Source organism: Leptonotus elevatus, chromosome 10 (genome assembly GCF_054856555.1).
Source record: "Leptonotus elevatus isolate MCC_2025b chromosome 10, RoL_Lele_1.0, whole genome shotgun sequence".
Classification (NCBI taxonomy): domain Eukaryota; kingdom Metazoa; phylum Chordata; class Actinopteri; order Syngnathiformes; family Syngnathidae; genus Leptonotus; species Leptonotus elevatus.
In genome coordinates this window covers 898,632-914,885 of record NC_141248.1, presented here as the reverse complement: position 1 = coordinate 914,885, position 16,254 = coordinate 898,632, and the positions used below count along the sequence as shown (strand labels likewise).

General features: G+C 44.4%; 1 protein-coding gene across 2 annotated transcripts in view; it reads right to left on the bottom strand.

Moving 5' to 3' along the window:
• The window catches only part of p3h1 (prolyl 3-hydroxylase 1), a 43,404-nt gene that overhangs the window by 4,734 nt on the left and 22,416 nt on the right, over positions 1-16,254 (bottom strand). For both annotated transcript variants that reach the window (XM_086086035.1, XM_086086034.1), the window contains exons 8-9: positions 16,106-16,233; positions 15,838-15,965 (exon numbers count right to left, since the gene is read on the bottom strand). In XM_086086035.1, the coding sequence (XP_085942161.1) occupies positions 15,838-15,965; positions 16,106-16,233 (256 nt within the window). The remainder of the gene's footprint in view (positions 1-15,837; positions 15,966-16,105; positions 16,234-16,254) is intronic.

Here is a 16,254-nt window from a genome sequence, read left to right as displayed (position 1 = left end):
CAGAAATTCAATAGTCTAGGTCATAGGTGTCAAACTCCGGTCCTCGAGGGCCGCAGTCCTGCAGGTTTTGGAGGTTTCCTTCTTCCAACACAAACTGATTCCAATCAGCAGGATCGTTATCAGGCTTATGCAGAGCTTGCTGATGAGCTGATCATATATCAGCTGTGTTGGAGAGCAGAATTATCCAAAGCTTGCAGGATTGCAGCCCTCCAGGACCGGAGTTTGACACCTATGGTCTAGGTCTTTAAAATGATATCTCACTTAGTAATAATTAGTGGGGATAAAAAAAGAAAGAAAGGAAATTGTAGCCCACAAAATAACACCGAACAAGAAATCAAGCTGAAATAAGCAAAATCTCAACACGACAAAATAAAGGCTGATTAAAGTTTAGATCCAGATCGAACTGAAAAAAGGTCTTTGGGACTTGTGTGTGTGGTTGAGGGAGGACAACTATGGAAAACGAAAGCATAAATTCAATGGAATTGAATTGGAAAATACACAAAGTAATTTGAACACAAGAAATTAAAAAAATAAAATTAGTGCTGTAAAAGTTAAAGCGATAACTAATAAATTCATCACAAAAAATTATCAGATTAACGCTTTTACCGCCCAAAACGTTTAATGACGTATATTAAAATCCAAATGAATGCCGTCAAAAACGGGGGGGTTCTCAATGTGCAGTGGAACTTGTTGCGCAGCGCTGCCAAGTCAATGGATTTATGAAATCAAAAACACCCACTAACTATGGCCAACAGATGGTAGCATTGTATCTCTTTTCAATGGGAAAATGTATCTTTTCACAAAAAGGTGGTTTTCTCCTCATCTTTTCAACTTTCACTCAATGCCACTCAAATTACCTATTTTCAAATGGTGATTACTAAAGAACGGAACAAGGTAGAATCATGTTTTTTTTTCTAATGAAAGAATACAATCTTTTATGTGGTACCCACCATTTTTATGTAGCCATAGCACACTATATTCTGTTTGCCTTGAAAGATTAGTTTAAATGCTCCAAATCGTCTGCAACTGTCTGGGTTGTTTTTTGGATAACATGTGGCAGTAAAGGAGTTAATCATGTATTAACGCAGAATAATCACTATTAATTAAGATCACAGATTATCCTTTATCTTGACAGCGGATGGCTACGTTAAAGGTAGCACAGGTTGTGCTTGAGCAACAAATGTGTATGACATTCAGAATATTTGTTCATGTCAAACTACTAGGGTCATTTTTTATTATTATTTTTTAATTATGCAAGCAATTAACTGATTACAAAAAAAAGAAGATGAGAGTGTGCAGTGGATCAAAAAATGTTGAAGACGTCCTTATAACATTAAATGAACAGGTGCTCTTCAAATTTGGAGGGCAAAAAATGTTGATTAACTCTTTGACTGCCATAAACGTTAAATAACGTTCAGTAAAAACCTACGGAGGGGCATCAAAGACGTTAAAAGACGTTCACTATGTTTTTTTTGGGTTTTTTGGGAAACGTGTGGAGGAAAGCCTTGGGCAGCTGTGCTGAAAGTATCAAGCAGATCTAGTTAGTATAATGACTCGTTTTGGCCCCTAGATGGCAGCGATGACTCTCTTTGGACAAGATTGGGTGGGCGTCAGTAGAAGACGTGAGGCGGAGCGAGAGTGTTGAGGGGACAATGGCTGATGAAGCAACAATGGCGACCGGTTGCAAGCAGCTCACGCTTGAGCATTTTTTTCAAAGAAGGAAAGCATCGATCAATACTAAAAAGCGCATTGATGTCGACGATGATAATGATGGTGACTCCGAGCTTGACGCCGAAGTTGGAAGCGTTGACGCGGCCGTTATGATCACGTAGTAAAGCCTCACCGGCTAGCGATGCTAACGCCGGAAAACGCGGAGCACGACCGACCGAGCACTTCTGCACAAGCGGACATTCAATCGGACCAATGCACATTGATGATGATGATGGTGACTCCTGAGGTTGACGCCGAAGTTGGAAGCGTTGACGCGCGACTATGATCACGTTACAAAGCCTCACCGGCTAGCGATGCTAACGCCGGAAAACGCGGAGCACAACCGAGCACTTCTGCACAATCGGACGATGGAGAGTACCTCGAGTCCAATGCATATTCATCGGAAGAGCGGGTACAGTCTGATCACGGAGAAGACACTGGTTCTGGATGCCACCATGAATGGAGTGGATAAGATGGATCAGAACATCGACCACCCGGTATAGGAACTGAAGGACATGAGGAAGCCAGACGTAACACCACCGTAAACATAACCGTAGCATGATCCTGATAGTCGACTTGATGGCAACACACACTGCAGTATATACTTGCTATTCCCCGGAAAAAACGGCCGGCAAGAAAGTGTAGCGTCTGCACGCGAAGAGGCAATCGCAGTGAAACTAATCTGTTGTGCAAATCCTGTTGTGTCTCCTTGCACGCAGGGGAGTGTTACACAAAAAGAAAAACTGCACATCCACATAATTGTAAATAGTACCACAGTTGCACACATTTGTAAATAGTTTGCCAAATTGTTATGTCAAATTGTTACACTGTTGAATGTAAATAAACGTATTTTGCTATCAAAAAACACTTTTTCATTCTTGGTGGTAGTGTTTTATAGAAGTAAAGCACTATTTAGGTGTTTGTGGCATCATTCATGGACAAAAAGAAGTGTAAAATTCACTAGAGTGCATGAAATAATATCGTTTCACTAAAAGCTTGATTTCTCCGTATTTTGGTCCAAAACAAGCGCATTTGGGTGAAACTAACCGTTTTCTATTGTTGATTACTGAAGAACGGAGTAAGGTAGAAACAAACTTTTTTTTCTGATGAAAGATGAGAGTTCAAACTTTCATTTGGTAGTATGTGTGTTTCCATAGTCCAAACAGAAAATCTTCTGTGGACCTTGAAAGATCAGTCAAAATGCTTAAATCGGCTGGCACTCACAGCATCCCTTTTCTGAAAACGTCTGGCAGTCAAAAAATTTTTAATTAAATTAAATTAAATTAATTTTAAAAAAGCCTTTTTAATTAAGCAATCATGATTAATCAAAATTCTAAGATGTGATTAATCTGATTTTAAAAAAGTGATCGTTTGACAGCTCTAAATAAAATATTAAATTAAATTTACGTATTATGGGCTCGGCACCCGGAGACAACAAGCGACAACGGAATACGTACCTCGTCACCTCCCATGTCAAACTCGACACACGGGAGGCGACAAACGACAGCGAAATACATACCTCATCGCCTCCCAGGTCTCAACACACAGGACGCAATAAAGCAGCCGCGACGGCGGTAGCAACAGACATCGCTATCTTGTTACAACAGATTTGATTGTCTATTAAATTGGAGGGAATCTAAACGTTTTCATTGTAAACACAAGTTTCACTACAGCACGTAATTCCAGTATGAAGATCCATCCATTTCCTGTATAATTTTATTATCATTATCATTATTATTATTACTATTATTATTATTATTAACTGTTACAAAAACGGTAAAGAAAACTTACCGGACAAATTAGCCCTGTACCAACAAGCTCTCATGCACCGGCCTTTTTTGTTGACGTCCTGGAAATCATTGCATGGAGTATCGTACAAAATGATAGTTTTATTTTATTTTTTAATTATGATAGTCGGACATTGCTAAAATTATGTCATCCATTTTGCTGGATAGCCTACTGTGTAGCATGCCCTGCATTCATTGGCTCATCAATAAAAGCTTCGCTGATTGGTTGTCACCCCCAGCGACAGCGACAAAAGTTTAAAACATTTTCAACTTTCTCGTATCACGTCGCAAGCCTACGCGTGCATGTCTGCGCGTACGAGTGAAAAATTTCACATTCACGGATGTCGCGTGTCGCCCAGGGGGAGGGGGAAGGCGATTTTTGCCTTGTCCCCTGCTTCCATAAGAAATTAATTGAGAGAGAGCGACTTCGCCTCCCGTGTGCTGAGCCCATTACAGTGTCATCGCCCTCTGCTGCCTCGAAAGACTAGAAAAACAAGTTTAAAAGGTCTTGGAGTTGAGTCGAGTCAAAGAGGGAGGGGTCGGTCCTCCCTTCTTGAACACGCCCCACAACTTTAAAACAGCTGGCGCGAGCTTTGTTGGCTCTCTCTTGTCTTCTGCCGCGTTCCTGTTTATTTTCCACCTTCTCCCCTCCGTCTGGCCCTAAACTGACAAAAGGACTCCCCGCTGCCGTGCCACGTTCTCAACCACGTGACACCTTTGTTCCCTGAACGACCACGTGTCTCAGACTTGGCGATCGCACCGCAGCCGCCGTACACCAAATCCCGGCGCGCGTCCTCACTGTCAGACGGACACATTCTGTGTTTGTTTTTCTCCCATTGTTTATATTTTCCTTTTTTTGTGTGTTCGTCCCACCTCGGCAACACAGTCGGCGACTAACTTTTCCGTGACCCCGTGTGTCACCCAGCAACCACAGTTGAACGGACACGCGCAATTCCTGTGCGTCAACCAGCACCTGCTCCCAGTGTCCCATCGCAGCGAGAGCTGGTTCAACGGCTGATCTCCTTCGGGACGCAGACACGCAGCGGATCTCTGCCTCTGTAGTGGGTTTTGGCCAGCATATACGTGGATCTTCTCGCGCGCCGAGAGGACAACTCCGGCTGAAGTCTCAACCGCGCCTGAGTTGAGCTGTGTCGCCCCTCGTCCGACTGTGGAACCATTTTTATTTTTGCCTTGCTTTTTTTTTTGCTGTATTTTTTTTCTTAAACCGATCTTCCCTCCGTCCGCTCGATCCAACTCACTCCAGTAAGTTGCACGTCTCATAGCCAATTTGATATATCGCTGGTGCAACTTCCATTTCAAACATCTCACAGATTTGGCAAGTCAAACCTTTCCTTTCTACCTCGTTAAATTATTCCTTTCTTATTTCTATTAGTTTTACTTTTATCCTTTTCTTTTTTCCCCACCGTATGATAGTTAGGTAGGCAGTATTTTGATTCTGTATGTGTAACCGTAGCGAATAAATGCATGTTTTTTTAAATCTAGTTCAGTCTCAATCGTGCTTGTGTCCGAGTGGATTCGTAATTATTTTAGTAATACAAAGAACCACAAACTTTGAATGTGGCGACTTCAGATTATGAATAAATAAACGAAGAAAGTAAACAGAACGTGGTACCCCTATAGGCGATTAAGGGAATTACGACTTCCTCAAGCGCTGATCAAATTACTAATTCGTCCAAAAAACAACATCAATTATCGCTACAGAATGGTGCCCCTTGGTGAGGCTTTTATTTAAAAGAATGTCCACTCGAACATACATAATTTAGGCTGGTTAAAGGCTTCTACGCAGCGTGCCATTATTGGTATTCGCTGAGAGTAGAGTTTTTACGATACGAGAAAAGTGTATTAATTCACACCTTAGAGCGTTGCACTAAGCGTCTGTCTAGCCGCTATCTTGCGTGTGGTAACATCTTAGGTGAGCCGCTAGTGTGGGATGACAGTGTAACAAGATTGATTGAAAACGAGAGCCAGTTACCATTGGGAGAATAGTGACTTGTGTGTGAATACGACGTAATAGAACTCGAGTTTGCAACTTGTCTTTTTTCTCTTTTTCCTGCTTTAACACTTTGCTGTTTGTCTGTTTTTGTGTGTTTGGATTAGGTTGCTTGTCAATTATTTTCAATCATTAAATTTTTAGTTTTTGCTTTTCCCTCCAATTATTTTGTTGTTGTGCCTTGATTAATAAGAAGGTGTGAGTTCTAACAGCTACTATTAGGGAAGCAGCTTGAATATTTTTGTACGGTTTTACCTTCTTTTTTTTTTTTTCAGCCCTGAAACCCATCCATAAAGGGGCATGTGCATACAACTGTATATACACAATAAAGTGTTAACAACATGGCCGCACCGCGAGACTCTGACCCAGCTAGTTCAGAAGTTGACTAAGGACGTCTTACCTGAATACGCTGACTCTATTAAGAATGCGGACGTTGACACTCTTAACAATAATCTCGCACAATTTATGAGTGACGCGGAAACGAAAGCCCCGAAGGATAAATCACTTATCCGAATGCTCGGATGTCTGACATTAAACCTCGCGGCGCAGTTGAAGTTAAATGAGGTTTCACGAGAAGCCCCCCTTCTGGAAGCTCCACCCCCACACACACCTCCTGAGCCCAGCGTCACAGCATCACAGCTGAAACTGCCACCTAGGTCCGGAGCCGTCTGGAGGACGCCACCTGCGACCACCGCCGATTTAGGCCTGGCACCGCGGGTGGACACGTCACCACGAGGCTTGGAACCCTCCGGTGCTGACAGTTTCTAACGTTGACCCATGTCTACTCCCCAGTTGGAAAGACACATGGGCGTGGCCTGGAAAGATTTGGACAAGCTGGCTCGAAATATCGCCAGGTTCGAACCAAAACCAGGGGGTTCCCATAACACATCAGAGTACCTTAAAGACATCCACTATCATCTCCAGAGGTTCCCAACGGCAACCGTGGAGGATAAGTTGTACTTGATTAGAATGACGTCCAGCCGAGCAGTCAATCGACTACTGGAACGGCAGCCTGCTGATGTGTTGTCTAATCCCTTGGCTCTGCACCAGGCCATGGCACGTGAATTTGATGGCTCTCCTGAGTTGACAGGAATGGAAGCCGCCATGTCCGTCAAACAGGGAAAGCAGGAGCCGCCTCAGCTTTTCTATAGTCGTCTTTGCGATGCTTACTTTGGGACTCAACATGGAGGAAGACCAGGGTTTTAAAACGTTGTTTGCCCGGAACCTCCAACCAAACCTTAACCACTACTTGGGATTGGCTTTGTGCCCTCAGACACTGACTAGCTCGTAGCTGCGCGACCTAGCAGCTAGGGGCTGTGCAAAATTGAAAGTCTCAACCCCCAGGACCACCAACGCCGGAATTTATCAGGTGAACGTGGGTCCTCCATCGGAGCTTGCTCCCATGTTCCGAGGGAAGACCCGCCTAAGTCAAAAAGGTTGAGCCAGTCCCGCGGGCCGTGAAACCGCAAGCCACGTTTTAAACCCGACAGACAAGCAGCCAGACAAAGAAAAGCAAGCAGACGACCGCCGGCACCCCAAATTCGCTAAAGGTAAGCCTAATTCGCGTTACAATCCAAAGCGTGATAAAACCGAATACGCGACAGCAACCGACTCCCGCCGCGAGTCTCGGAACCGCCAAGCCGACTCCGAGACCGAGCACAGCGCAGTCAACAGCATATTGAAGGCTCTCTTGAAATTGGCGAAAGACTCGTCAAAAGACCCGCCTTTATGACTGACCGACGGCCGGACGCCCCTCTTACGAACCAGTGCAGAAGACTATCGACGCCATGCTGGAAAAGAACATCATTCGCCCCTGTAACAGCACTTACTCGGCTCCCTTGTGGCCAGTCTTGAAACCAAGCGGCACATGGAGGCATTGACTATCGCAAACTGAACCTGCAGGTTCCTCTTTCGCGATGGCCCATGACACAACTTGAACAGGAACTTCCCAAGGTTCGAGATGCCAAGTTCTTCACCACTATTGATGTGGCTTCGGGGTTCTGGACCATTCCAGTGGACCCCAGGGATTAATACAAGTTGGCATTCAGCTTTGGCAACAAACAATACACTTTCACAAGGTGTCCATTCGGCTACGCCAACATGAGGAGTTCCTCCCTGGACGATCACTTGGTGTAAATCGACCACGTCCTTGGACAGCTGTCCTCCGCTGGTGCCAAATGGTCCCTCCTGAAAGGTCAGTGGTGCCGCAAAAAGGTCAACTGCGTTGGGATCTTGGTCGGGCCAAATGGGATTGAGCCTCAGTCTAGCCGTATTCAAGGCCTTCTGGACATCAAAACCCCCACCAATGTTTCAAAACTTTGCAGCTTCCTTGGCGTGTGCAATTACTCACGGCAGTTCATCGAACACTTTGCTGACAAAGCACGCCCTCTTACTAACCTGCTGAAGAAAGACACACCCTTCGTTTGGGGTAATGAACAAAGCGACGCGATGAACACGCTAAAACAGAAGCTAAGCTCTGCACCCTGTCTCGCGTACCCCAATAGCAAAAAGTCATTTTTCTTGGAAGCAGGATTCTCCAACTATTGTGTGAGCGCGGGTCTATAGCAAATGTAGGATCAGGACAAACGTGTCGTGGCGTACGCCAGTAAAACGGTGAACGGCCCCGAGTTAAAATACTCAAGACTGCGAAAAAGCCCTGTTTTCCACAGTATGGGCAATCAAACACTTCTCGAACTATATTGGATGCCAAAAAGTAACTATTGATACGAATCATCATCCGGTTACTTTTCTCAACAACCAACGCATTCGAGACGGCGTTGTGACGAACGCGCGCATTACCGGCTGGCTCATGGCGCTACAAAGTTACGACATTCAGGTCCGGTACGCGAAAAACTCAAAGTTACTGCTGGGTACCGACCTGGCGATCTGCCAAAACTGTGTGTCAACCTCAGCGTCCCCGCCTACGGAGGTCGCCGCCCTACCGATGCCGGAATTCACGCGTCACCGCTATTTTGAGGAGCATGTCTGCAAGGACATGCCTACAGCTTACGTGGATGGCTGCTCTTACCACTACCAGACCCAGCTTCAGGCTGGGGTGGGCATAGCTTGGGTCAGCGACACACCATACAAACCACTGCAATTTCAGTTGGGACCTCACTCTTCTCAATATGCGGAAATCGCTGGCATCCTGATTACGCTTAAATTGGCAGTTGAACACGATGTCACGGTGCTGGATGTCTGCACCGACTCGAACTATGCCCGCCTCACCTTCACTTGTCACCTACCGGCGTGGCGTCGTAATAGTTTTCTCATGTCGGCGAAAAAACCCGTTAAACACCGTGACCTCATTGAAACGTGCGACTACTTGGTTTCATCCAATGATATGCACGTCTACTAGAAAAAGATCCGGGGGACACTCAAAGGTTCCAGGACCTGACAAACATTTTAACGACCTGACAGACACGTTGGCTAAGCAAGGGGCCCTCACCGGGACTCCTTGGACATTCGATGACTCTTGGCTACCCTCCCAACCCGCCCTGGAGGTCCACGTTCTTGCGTGTGACTTCCCGCGACACTTCCGAACAGGCCACTTCGGGACCTGTGCCGTGTGTACGGCCCGTTAGGACCTCCGACTTGGTCGCCCAACACGCCGGCGACCCCGCGATTTTCAAAATCGTTCAACACCTGTCTGACCCTGTCGCCAACCCCATCTCGCCCGACGCGTTGGGGCACGACAGCGACTTGAAGGATTTGTTCTCCATGTTGCAAAGGCTGCGTCTGGTTAAGGGCCTTCTGGTTTATGACTCCGCGTCTTGACCCGCCCTGCGGTCGGTGGTTCCACGGAGCCAAAGGGGGGGTCCTGCTAACATACGGCCACGACGCAGATTCAAGGCCACCGTTACCGCGCTACAACAGGTGACGTACTGGCCCCGCATGCATAACGATGTGGCAACCTTCGTTAAAGGATGCCTGGTTTGCTGCCAGTTTCGGCCAGGTCACTGAGCACCACTCCAGCAGAAAGGAGTCACCTTCCCCTGGTCAGATCTTCAAATTGATTGGGTGGGACCCCTGGTCAGATCACTGAGAGGGAACAAATACTTTCTTACAGAAGTTTGCGCGTTTACCAAGTGGGTAGAATGTCTGCCTGCTCCAAACGACACTGCGCTTACCACCGCATGCCTTCTGATGAATCACGTGTTCTCCCGTTTTGGGTTACCCGCGCGAGTCAACTCACAGCCGAGGTAATGCAACAACTTTGGCAAATGCTCGGAATTAAGGCCCAGTCGCACATTAGCCATCACCCGCAGTCATCAGGGCAGGTAGAGCGGACTAATCGCACTGTGGTAAATTTAATAAAATAAATTTGTGACTTCCTGGGATACCCGACTCCCGCAGATACTTATGGCGATTCGAGCCACCCCGCACGAATCCACTGGGGTGTCCCCCTTCGAAATGATGACCGGACGACGAATGACGCTTCCCTTACACCTGATGTACCAGCTGGGAGAAACCAACCTAGCTACGGCGTACACGGCCTCCCAGTATGTGGAGGACCTGCAAGCTCACCTCCGGGCCGCGTTCGCCCAACAACGGCTTAAAGAAAGCGCGGAGGGTCAGAAAGCCTACTACGATAAGAAGGCCTCACGAACTGAGTTCCAAATAGGTGATCGAGTGTGGTACTACTTGTTCGCGCAACCAAAGGCGAGTATCGCAAATTCCTTCCTCGGACCCTACGAAATCGTTGACAAACTGTCGCCCGTCGCCTGTCAAATTAGGATGAACAAAGGACGTCAAGGGGATCAACTGAGGTGAGTCCATCGAAATCAGATTAAAAGTCACTGCGGTTTGGGACGCTCGTACGCGCAACTAAACGACGCTCGAGACCAGCGCGCGCGCGAAACTAACAAAGGGGGGTCACCGGCGGACACTGACTCAGCAACACAGCCGGCACCCTCGACCGACACGGCAAACCCGCCGACCGATCCAGCTGACTATGATGACTAAAAGTACCAGGCGGGCAAAAAAGGGGGTCACTTCCCCACCGCACCCACTGGACCAAAGACAAATCTGTGATACCCCCAGTGGACACCAAGCCGAACAAAGCTAATTCGCGTGCCTTTGTCTGTTACTAGGAGATGATGCTGACTGCGATCCTGATGATGTGCAGTTGCCTTGAGAGAGCAACCAGGATTGCTCATGACCAACTGCCGGCTCATACCCAAAGAATATTTGTCCACCTCGACCCAGGCGACGTATAGGAAGCGCTCTGGCCAGGACGATAGTGGCGCCTCTTGGGCTGGCAAACAGTTTGGCCTTCGAGCTACCTACCACGCCGCCGAAGACATCATCCACATGTTAGGACAACTCGAGAAATTTGTAATTACCCAAACCGACCTCAGTGAGGCTCCGAGATGTGAGAAACGGTTTCTCGGAGGCCTACTCTTAGCTGCCGCGTCAATTGGAAGTCTATTTAGTATAGGAACTTCTACTTTAAACGCCGTTCACTTGCACAGTGTGCGCAAACAGGTTGGGGAGCTTCAAGCTGAGCTGCCAGATATCCGAAGTAAGCGAGCTCAGCAGTCTTCTAATTTACAGACGCTCAGTACGACTCTTAAGGGTACGATCCTTGTTCTTAACACACATAGCGTTATGCTGAACCAGACTAGATCAGCCTTGAAACTGCTGGCAACCATGATCCAAAAGGATACGGCCTACGTACAAGACGTTATGATGCTTATGAATGACATGCTGCGTGAAGTTAGTTAATCTGTGGACCAACTCGCTATGGGAAAAATTCCCCCGTACTTGGTACCGTTACAATTGATCCAAGACATCCTGTCTAGAGCTTTAGCTAGTTCAGCTACTCCAATTCAAACCCACCTCGCGTTTTCTTTAGGAAGCGCCACGGTGCTACACGTTCAACCCGAAAACTATGAAGTGGCTTTTATTATTACCCTGCCGATTATAGATGCCCGTAACATCTACCACCTGAAAGATGTCGTCAACGTGAGCGTGTGGGAAGGAGATACTTACGTAACACCCCTGAAGTGATTGCCTATCACGACTCTAGTCCTAACCTCTATCTGGCCCCAAATTTGCACATGTGCACTCGTACTAAAGACATCCACTACCTGTGCCCCAGTAAGCCGTTCCTTCGGGATGTAACGGATGGGATCCTTAAGCCTTTGAAGAAGGGATTGAAATGTAAAGCCGAGGCCACGCCTCGATACGAAATGACTACGACTCGCGCTGAGATTATTGGCTCGCGGTGGCTAGTTAACACCCCCCGCCTTGACCGCCACTCTGAGCTACGATCAACACGATACTACCGTTAACTGGTCCTTCCTCTTTGCTGTTATAAATAAATTTGGCTTTGGGAAGTCATTTATTCACTGGGTGTCAGTATTATATGATTCTCCTAAAGCTACTGTTACTACTAATGGGATTATATCTCAGAGTTTTACTCTACAGAGAGGCACAAGACAGGGATGCCCACTGTCGCCTTTATTATTTGCAATATTTATTGAACCGCTTGCATTAGCCATACGCCAGGAAAGAAGGATTCAAGGAATTCACTCTGGGGTAACAGAACATAAAATTAATCTATATGCCGATGATATTTTACTTTATTTAGAAAAGCCTGCTATTTCGTTAGGGGAAGTATTTAACTTAATAACTAAATTCTCACAGTTATCAGATTATTCTATTAACTGGACAAAATCAACACTTCTACCTATTACAGAAAATTCATGGAACCCTGCAAGCCAGGACCCACACTACTCATTTCCTATAGGTAATTTAAAATACTTAGGCATAAAAATCTCACCTAAATTAACTGATTTAATTCATTTAAACTTTACTCCACTTCTGGATAGCATTTATAGTGACTTGGAGCGCAGGAATAATCTTCCTATTTCTCTAATAGGACGAATAGCCACTATTAAAATTAAAGTTTTACCCAAAATAAACTATTTTTTCTCAATGATTCCATTTAAACCTACGGCTAACTGGTTCCAGTTGTTGGACTCAGCCGTTACAAAATTTTACTGGAATAAAAAAAAAAGCAAAGATTAGTCTATCTACTCTTCAGAAAAATAAATCCAAAGGAGGTCTAGAGGCACCAAATTTTATGCACTACTATATAGCCAACCAGCTACAATATATTATTTTATGGGCACAACCCAACAGAGATACTAACTGTTGGCTTGAACTAGAACAGAAGGATTGTAATAACCTCAGACTCCTAGATTTACTCTTTATTAAAACATCGATTAAGCGACATAACTGTTTTAAAAATCCAATGATTTCCGCCACCCTGACTGCCTGGTGGAAAGCACTAGAAATTACAAAAGCCCAAGTGGGGCCCTGTGGGCTTTCTCCCCTATGGCATAACCCCGACTTTCAAATTAACAACCAATTGTTTTATTTGGGTGTGTGGGAGCAGAAAGGAATTACACATCTCCACCATCTCTTCTCAGATAATATGTTTATATCATATACATCATCCTTGCTCCAAAAATACAAAATTAAAAAACGGAATTTTTTTACATTATTTGCAAGTTAAAAGTATGATAAAGAAATAAATTCCAACACTTAAGGGTACGCTCCAACCGCCTGTTTTAGCTAAAGATATTACCAAGCTTTCTCCGACAACAACAAAAAAACTCTCAAAAATATATAAGTTACTTTCATATGCTGATAAAACGTCTTTACCCATCTCGAAATGGGAAACAGACTTGTCTATAGCTCCGGAATCTGACTTTTGGATTCAAGTTTGTGAAAACGTTTTTAAAATGACAAAACACACAAATTTACAACTTATCCAATATAAAATTATTCATAGAACATACATTACTCAATATATGATGAAGAAAATGGGACTCTCAGACTCCGACATTTGTCTCCAGTGTTTACAAAACACTGCAGACACTTATTTTCATGCTTTATGGTTATGTACTCCGGTTATGTGTTTCTGGACTAAAGTCTTAGAAAAACTTTCCGCTGTCTTGGACTGTAGGATACCGTTCTCTCCAAACTTGTGTTTGCTAGGTGACTTAACAACAACTGACTTACCACATAAACAATTTCAATCTATACTTGTAGCCCTTACTATCGCAAAAAAAACAATTCTTGTTAACTGGAAAAATAAACAAACTCTGAATATCGACCAATGGTCTAACCTCCTCATAAATCTAATTTTAATGGAAAAAATATCTGCCTCAAATAAAAACCAAATATCAAAATTTATAGAAACATGGTCTACGTATATAGAATATTTTAACCTACATCTGGTTACTTAATTCTGCCTGTTAGCGAGAGCCACCACATCGCGATAACTTACATTGCTGTTTCTGTATTTGGCAAATTGTAACTAATGGTTGTGTTTTTATAGTCAGGAACCCAGTTGCTGCCAGCAGGATCGAGCAGACTACATCAAACGACACCTTAGTCACCAACTCCTCAAGATTCACCTCCAATGGGCACTAAGGGTTAATATTCGGAATCACTGCATGCCAGTGGGTTAACTTTATAGTCGCTGTGGGAGGGGGCGGGGGCTGTGGGCCGGTGGGGTGCCTGGCGGGCCTGCCGTGCCCCGTTCTGCTGCGTTGGACTTGGGGTGCGGGCCGTGTTGGGGTGGGGGGAGCTCCTGGCTCCGGGGTTTGCTCTCCGGCCGGTGGGCCCTGCGGGGCCCGGGGGTTGTGCCTCGGCGCTGCCGTGGCCTGGGGGGCCCTGGGGGGTTGTGCTTGCTCTGTCCTGGCCGGGGTCGACGGCTCCCCTCTGTGGTGGAGGTTTTCATGCATGGAGTATCGTATCGGTCTCAAAAAAAGTGGTATCAAACATCCCTATTAAATTGTGTTATTTTGTCATGTTTAATCTATTTCAAGCTTTTATTTTTTTGTCTTCGCAGAATGGTTTTATTTTTAAATATACCGGATCTACCTCGCATGCCGACGCCTGACATCCTGTGTGGCTCATATAATTTCTTTAGCTTCTTGAAAAGCTACATGCGGAATCCAGAGAAAATAGAAACCTTGCGGAAACCTTCCAGAGCTCCGGATCCTGATACACACAGCACCCCACAGCTGGTGTGAATTGACACGCTGACTCAAATGCTTTATTTTCATTATAATTTCACTGAAATCATTAAATGCATGCTCGCTTTCAGCATCAGATGACACTTTTCTAAATAAATACACCATTGCTCATGATTTAAAACAAGTCAGGTTAGCTCAGTGGTTAGAGCAATTACCTTGGGAGTACCTGGGTACAAACCCTGCTTGGACCCCATTTTAGTACATTTGGTTGTTCGATACCAACTGACTACCATACCAAGAAACTCATTATAATTTCACTGAAATGGATAAATGCATGCTAGCTTTCAGCATCAGATGACACTTTTCAAAATAAATACACCATTAGCCATGTATTTAAACAAGTCAAGTTAGTTCAGTGCTTTAAGCAATTACCTTCCACCATGGAGAACCTGGGTTCGAACCCCGCTTGGGACCACATTTTAGTACATTTGATGGTTTGATACCATCTGACTATCATATCAGGAAATGGGTTATCATTTCACTGAAATTATAAAATGCATGTTAGTTTTTAAGATCAGATGACAAAAAAATATAAAAGTAAAAATAAATACACTATTAGCCATGATTTCAAACAAGTCAAATTAGCTCAGTGGTTAGAGCAATTGCCTTTGATGACAGAGTACCTGGGTTCAAAGCCTGCTTCAGCCACATTTTAGTACTTTAGTAATTTATCTTTCAATTTACTTCATAAGCACATGCATTCAAATCTTAGCATTCAGCTAATAGCATTCAGTTTTTCAGCATTCCCAAGCAATTTGTGCAGAAATTGCACTTTGTCTAGTTATTATTATGGTATTAGTTAAATAAAACGTTTACTAGTGCATTGGGATAGTAGTTTTTTTCCCCACTACAAGGCCATCGTGTGGAAACCTATGCTGTAGTACGGTACTGGACTTACTGACCTAAACTTTTGGGTTATAACTAAAAAATGTGAACTCAAATAATTTTATAATTCAGACAATCAATTTACCTTGAGCATACAGTAAGTCGATTGAAGAATTTATTTTAATCATTATATTTCAGTAGTTTTCTTTACGTCTTCTGGACCTCATCCTTTCCTTTGTCTACAATAGTAGACTATTTTTATTTTTATATGTAGTAAAACCTTATTGACAACACAACAAATACAAATCTCCGTTTTGCTCATTGCTCTCATCTCAATGTATGCAGAAAATAAAAAAAGGTCAAAATACCATAAAGTCAGTGTTTTTTGATATTTTTTTCCCCACGAACCATATAGTTAAGCTGCTGCTTCTTTTTTTATACAACTCACATTAGAAAGACGCCGCAACTCCGTGCACTCATCATTGGTGATGACCCCATCGAGCAAGACACGTTGAGAGCCATTCAGCTGCATGGATGTCATGGTCACTTTAATGTTGTCATAAAAGGGACTCCCACCTGAAGAAGATCACCAACAGAATGGACTTGAGTTTATTATCCCAGATAGAACAAAACAGGATTATTTTGTGGGTTATTTCAATTAATGCAGTATTGTTATTGTTAACATCAGTTAATAATGTTAATACTGCAATACTCACCTTCTTGTGCTACTACCATGTTTGCCACATCTGTTGAGTCTTTCTTCTTCTCTTCAACCAGAGTTTCAATCTCTTTCATGAGGTTTCCTATTTCCTCCGTAATCCTTGCTGCTGTCTCTCTCTCAGCCCTGAGACACGAGCAAGGACAA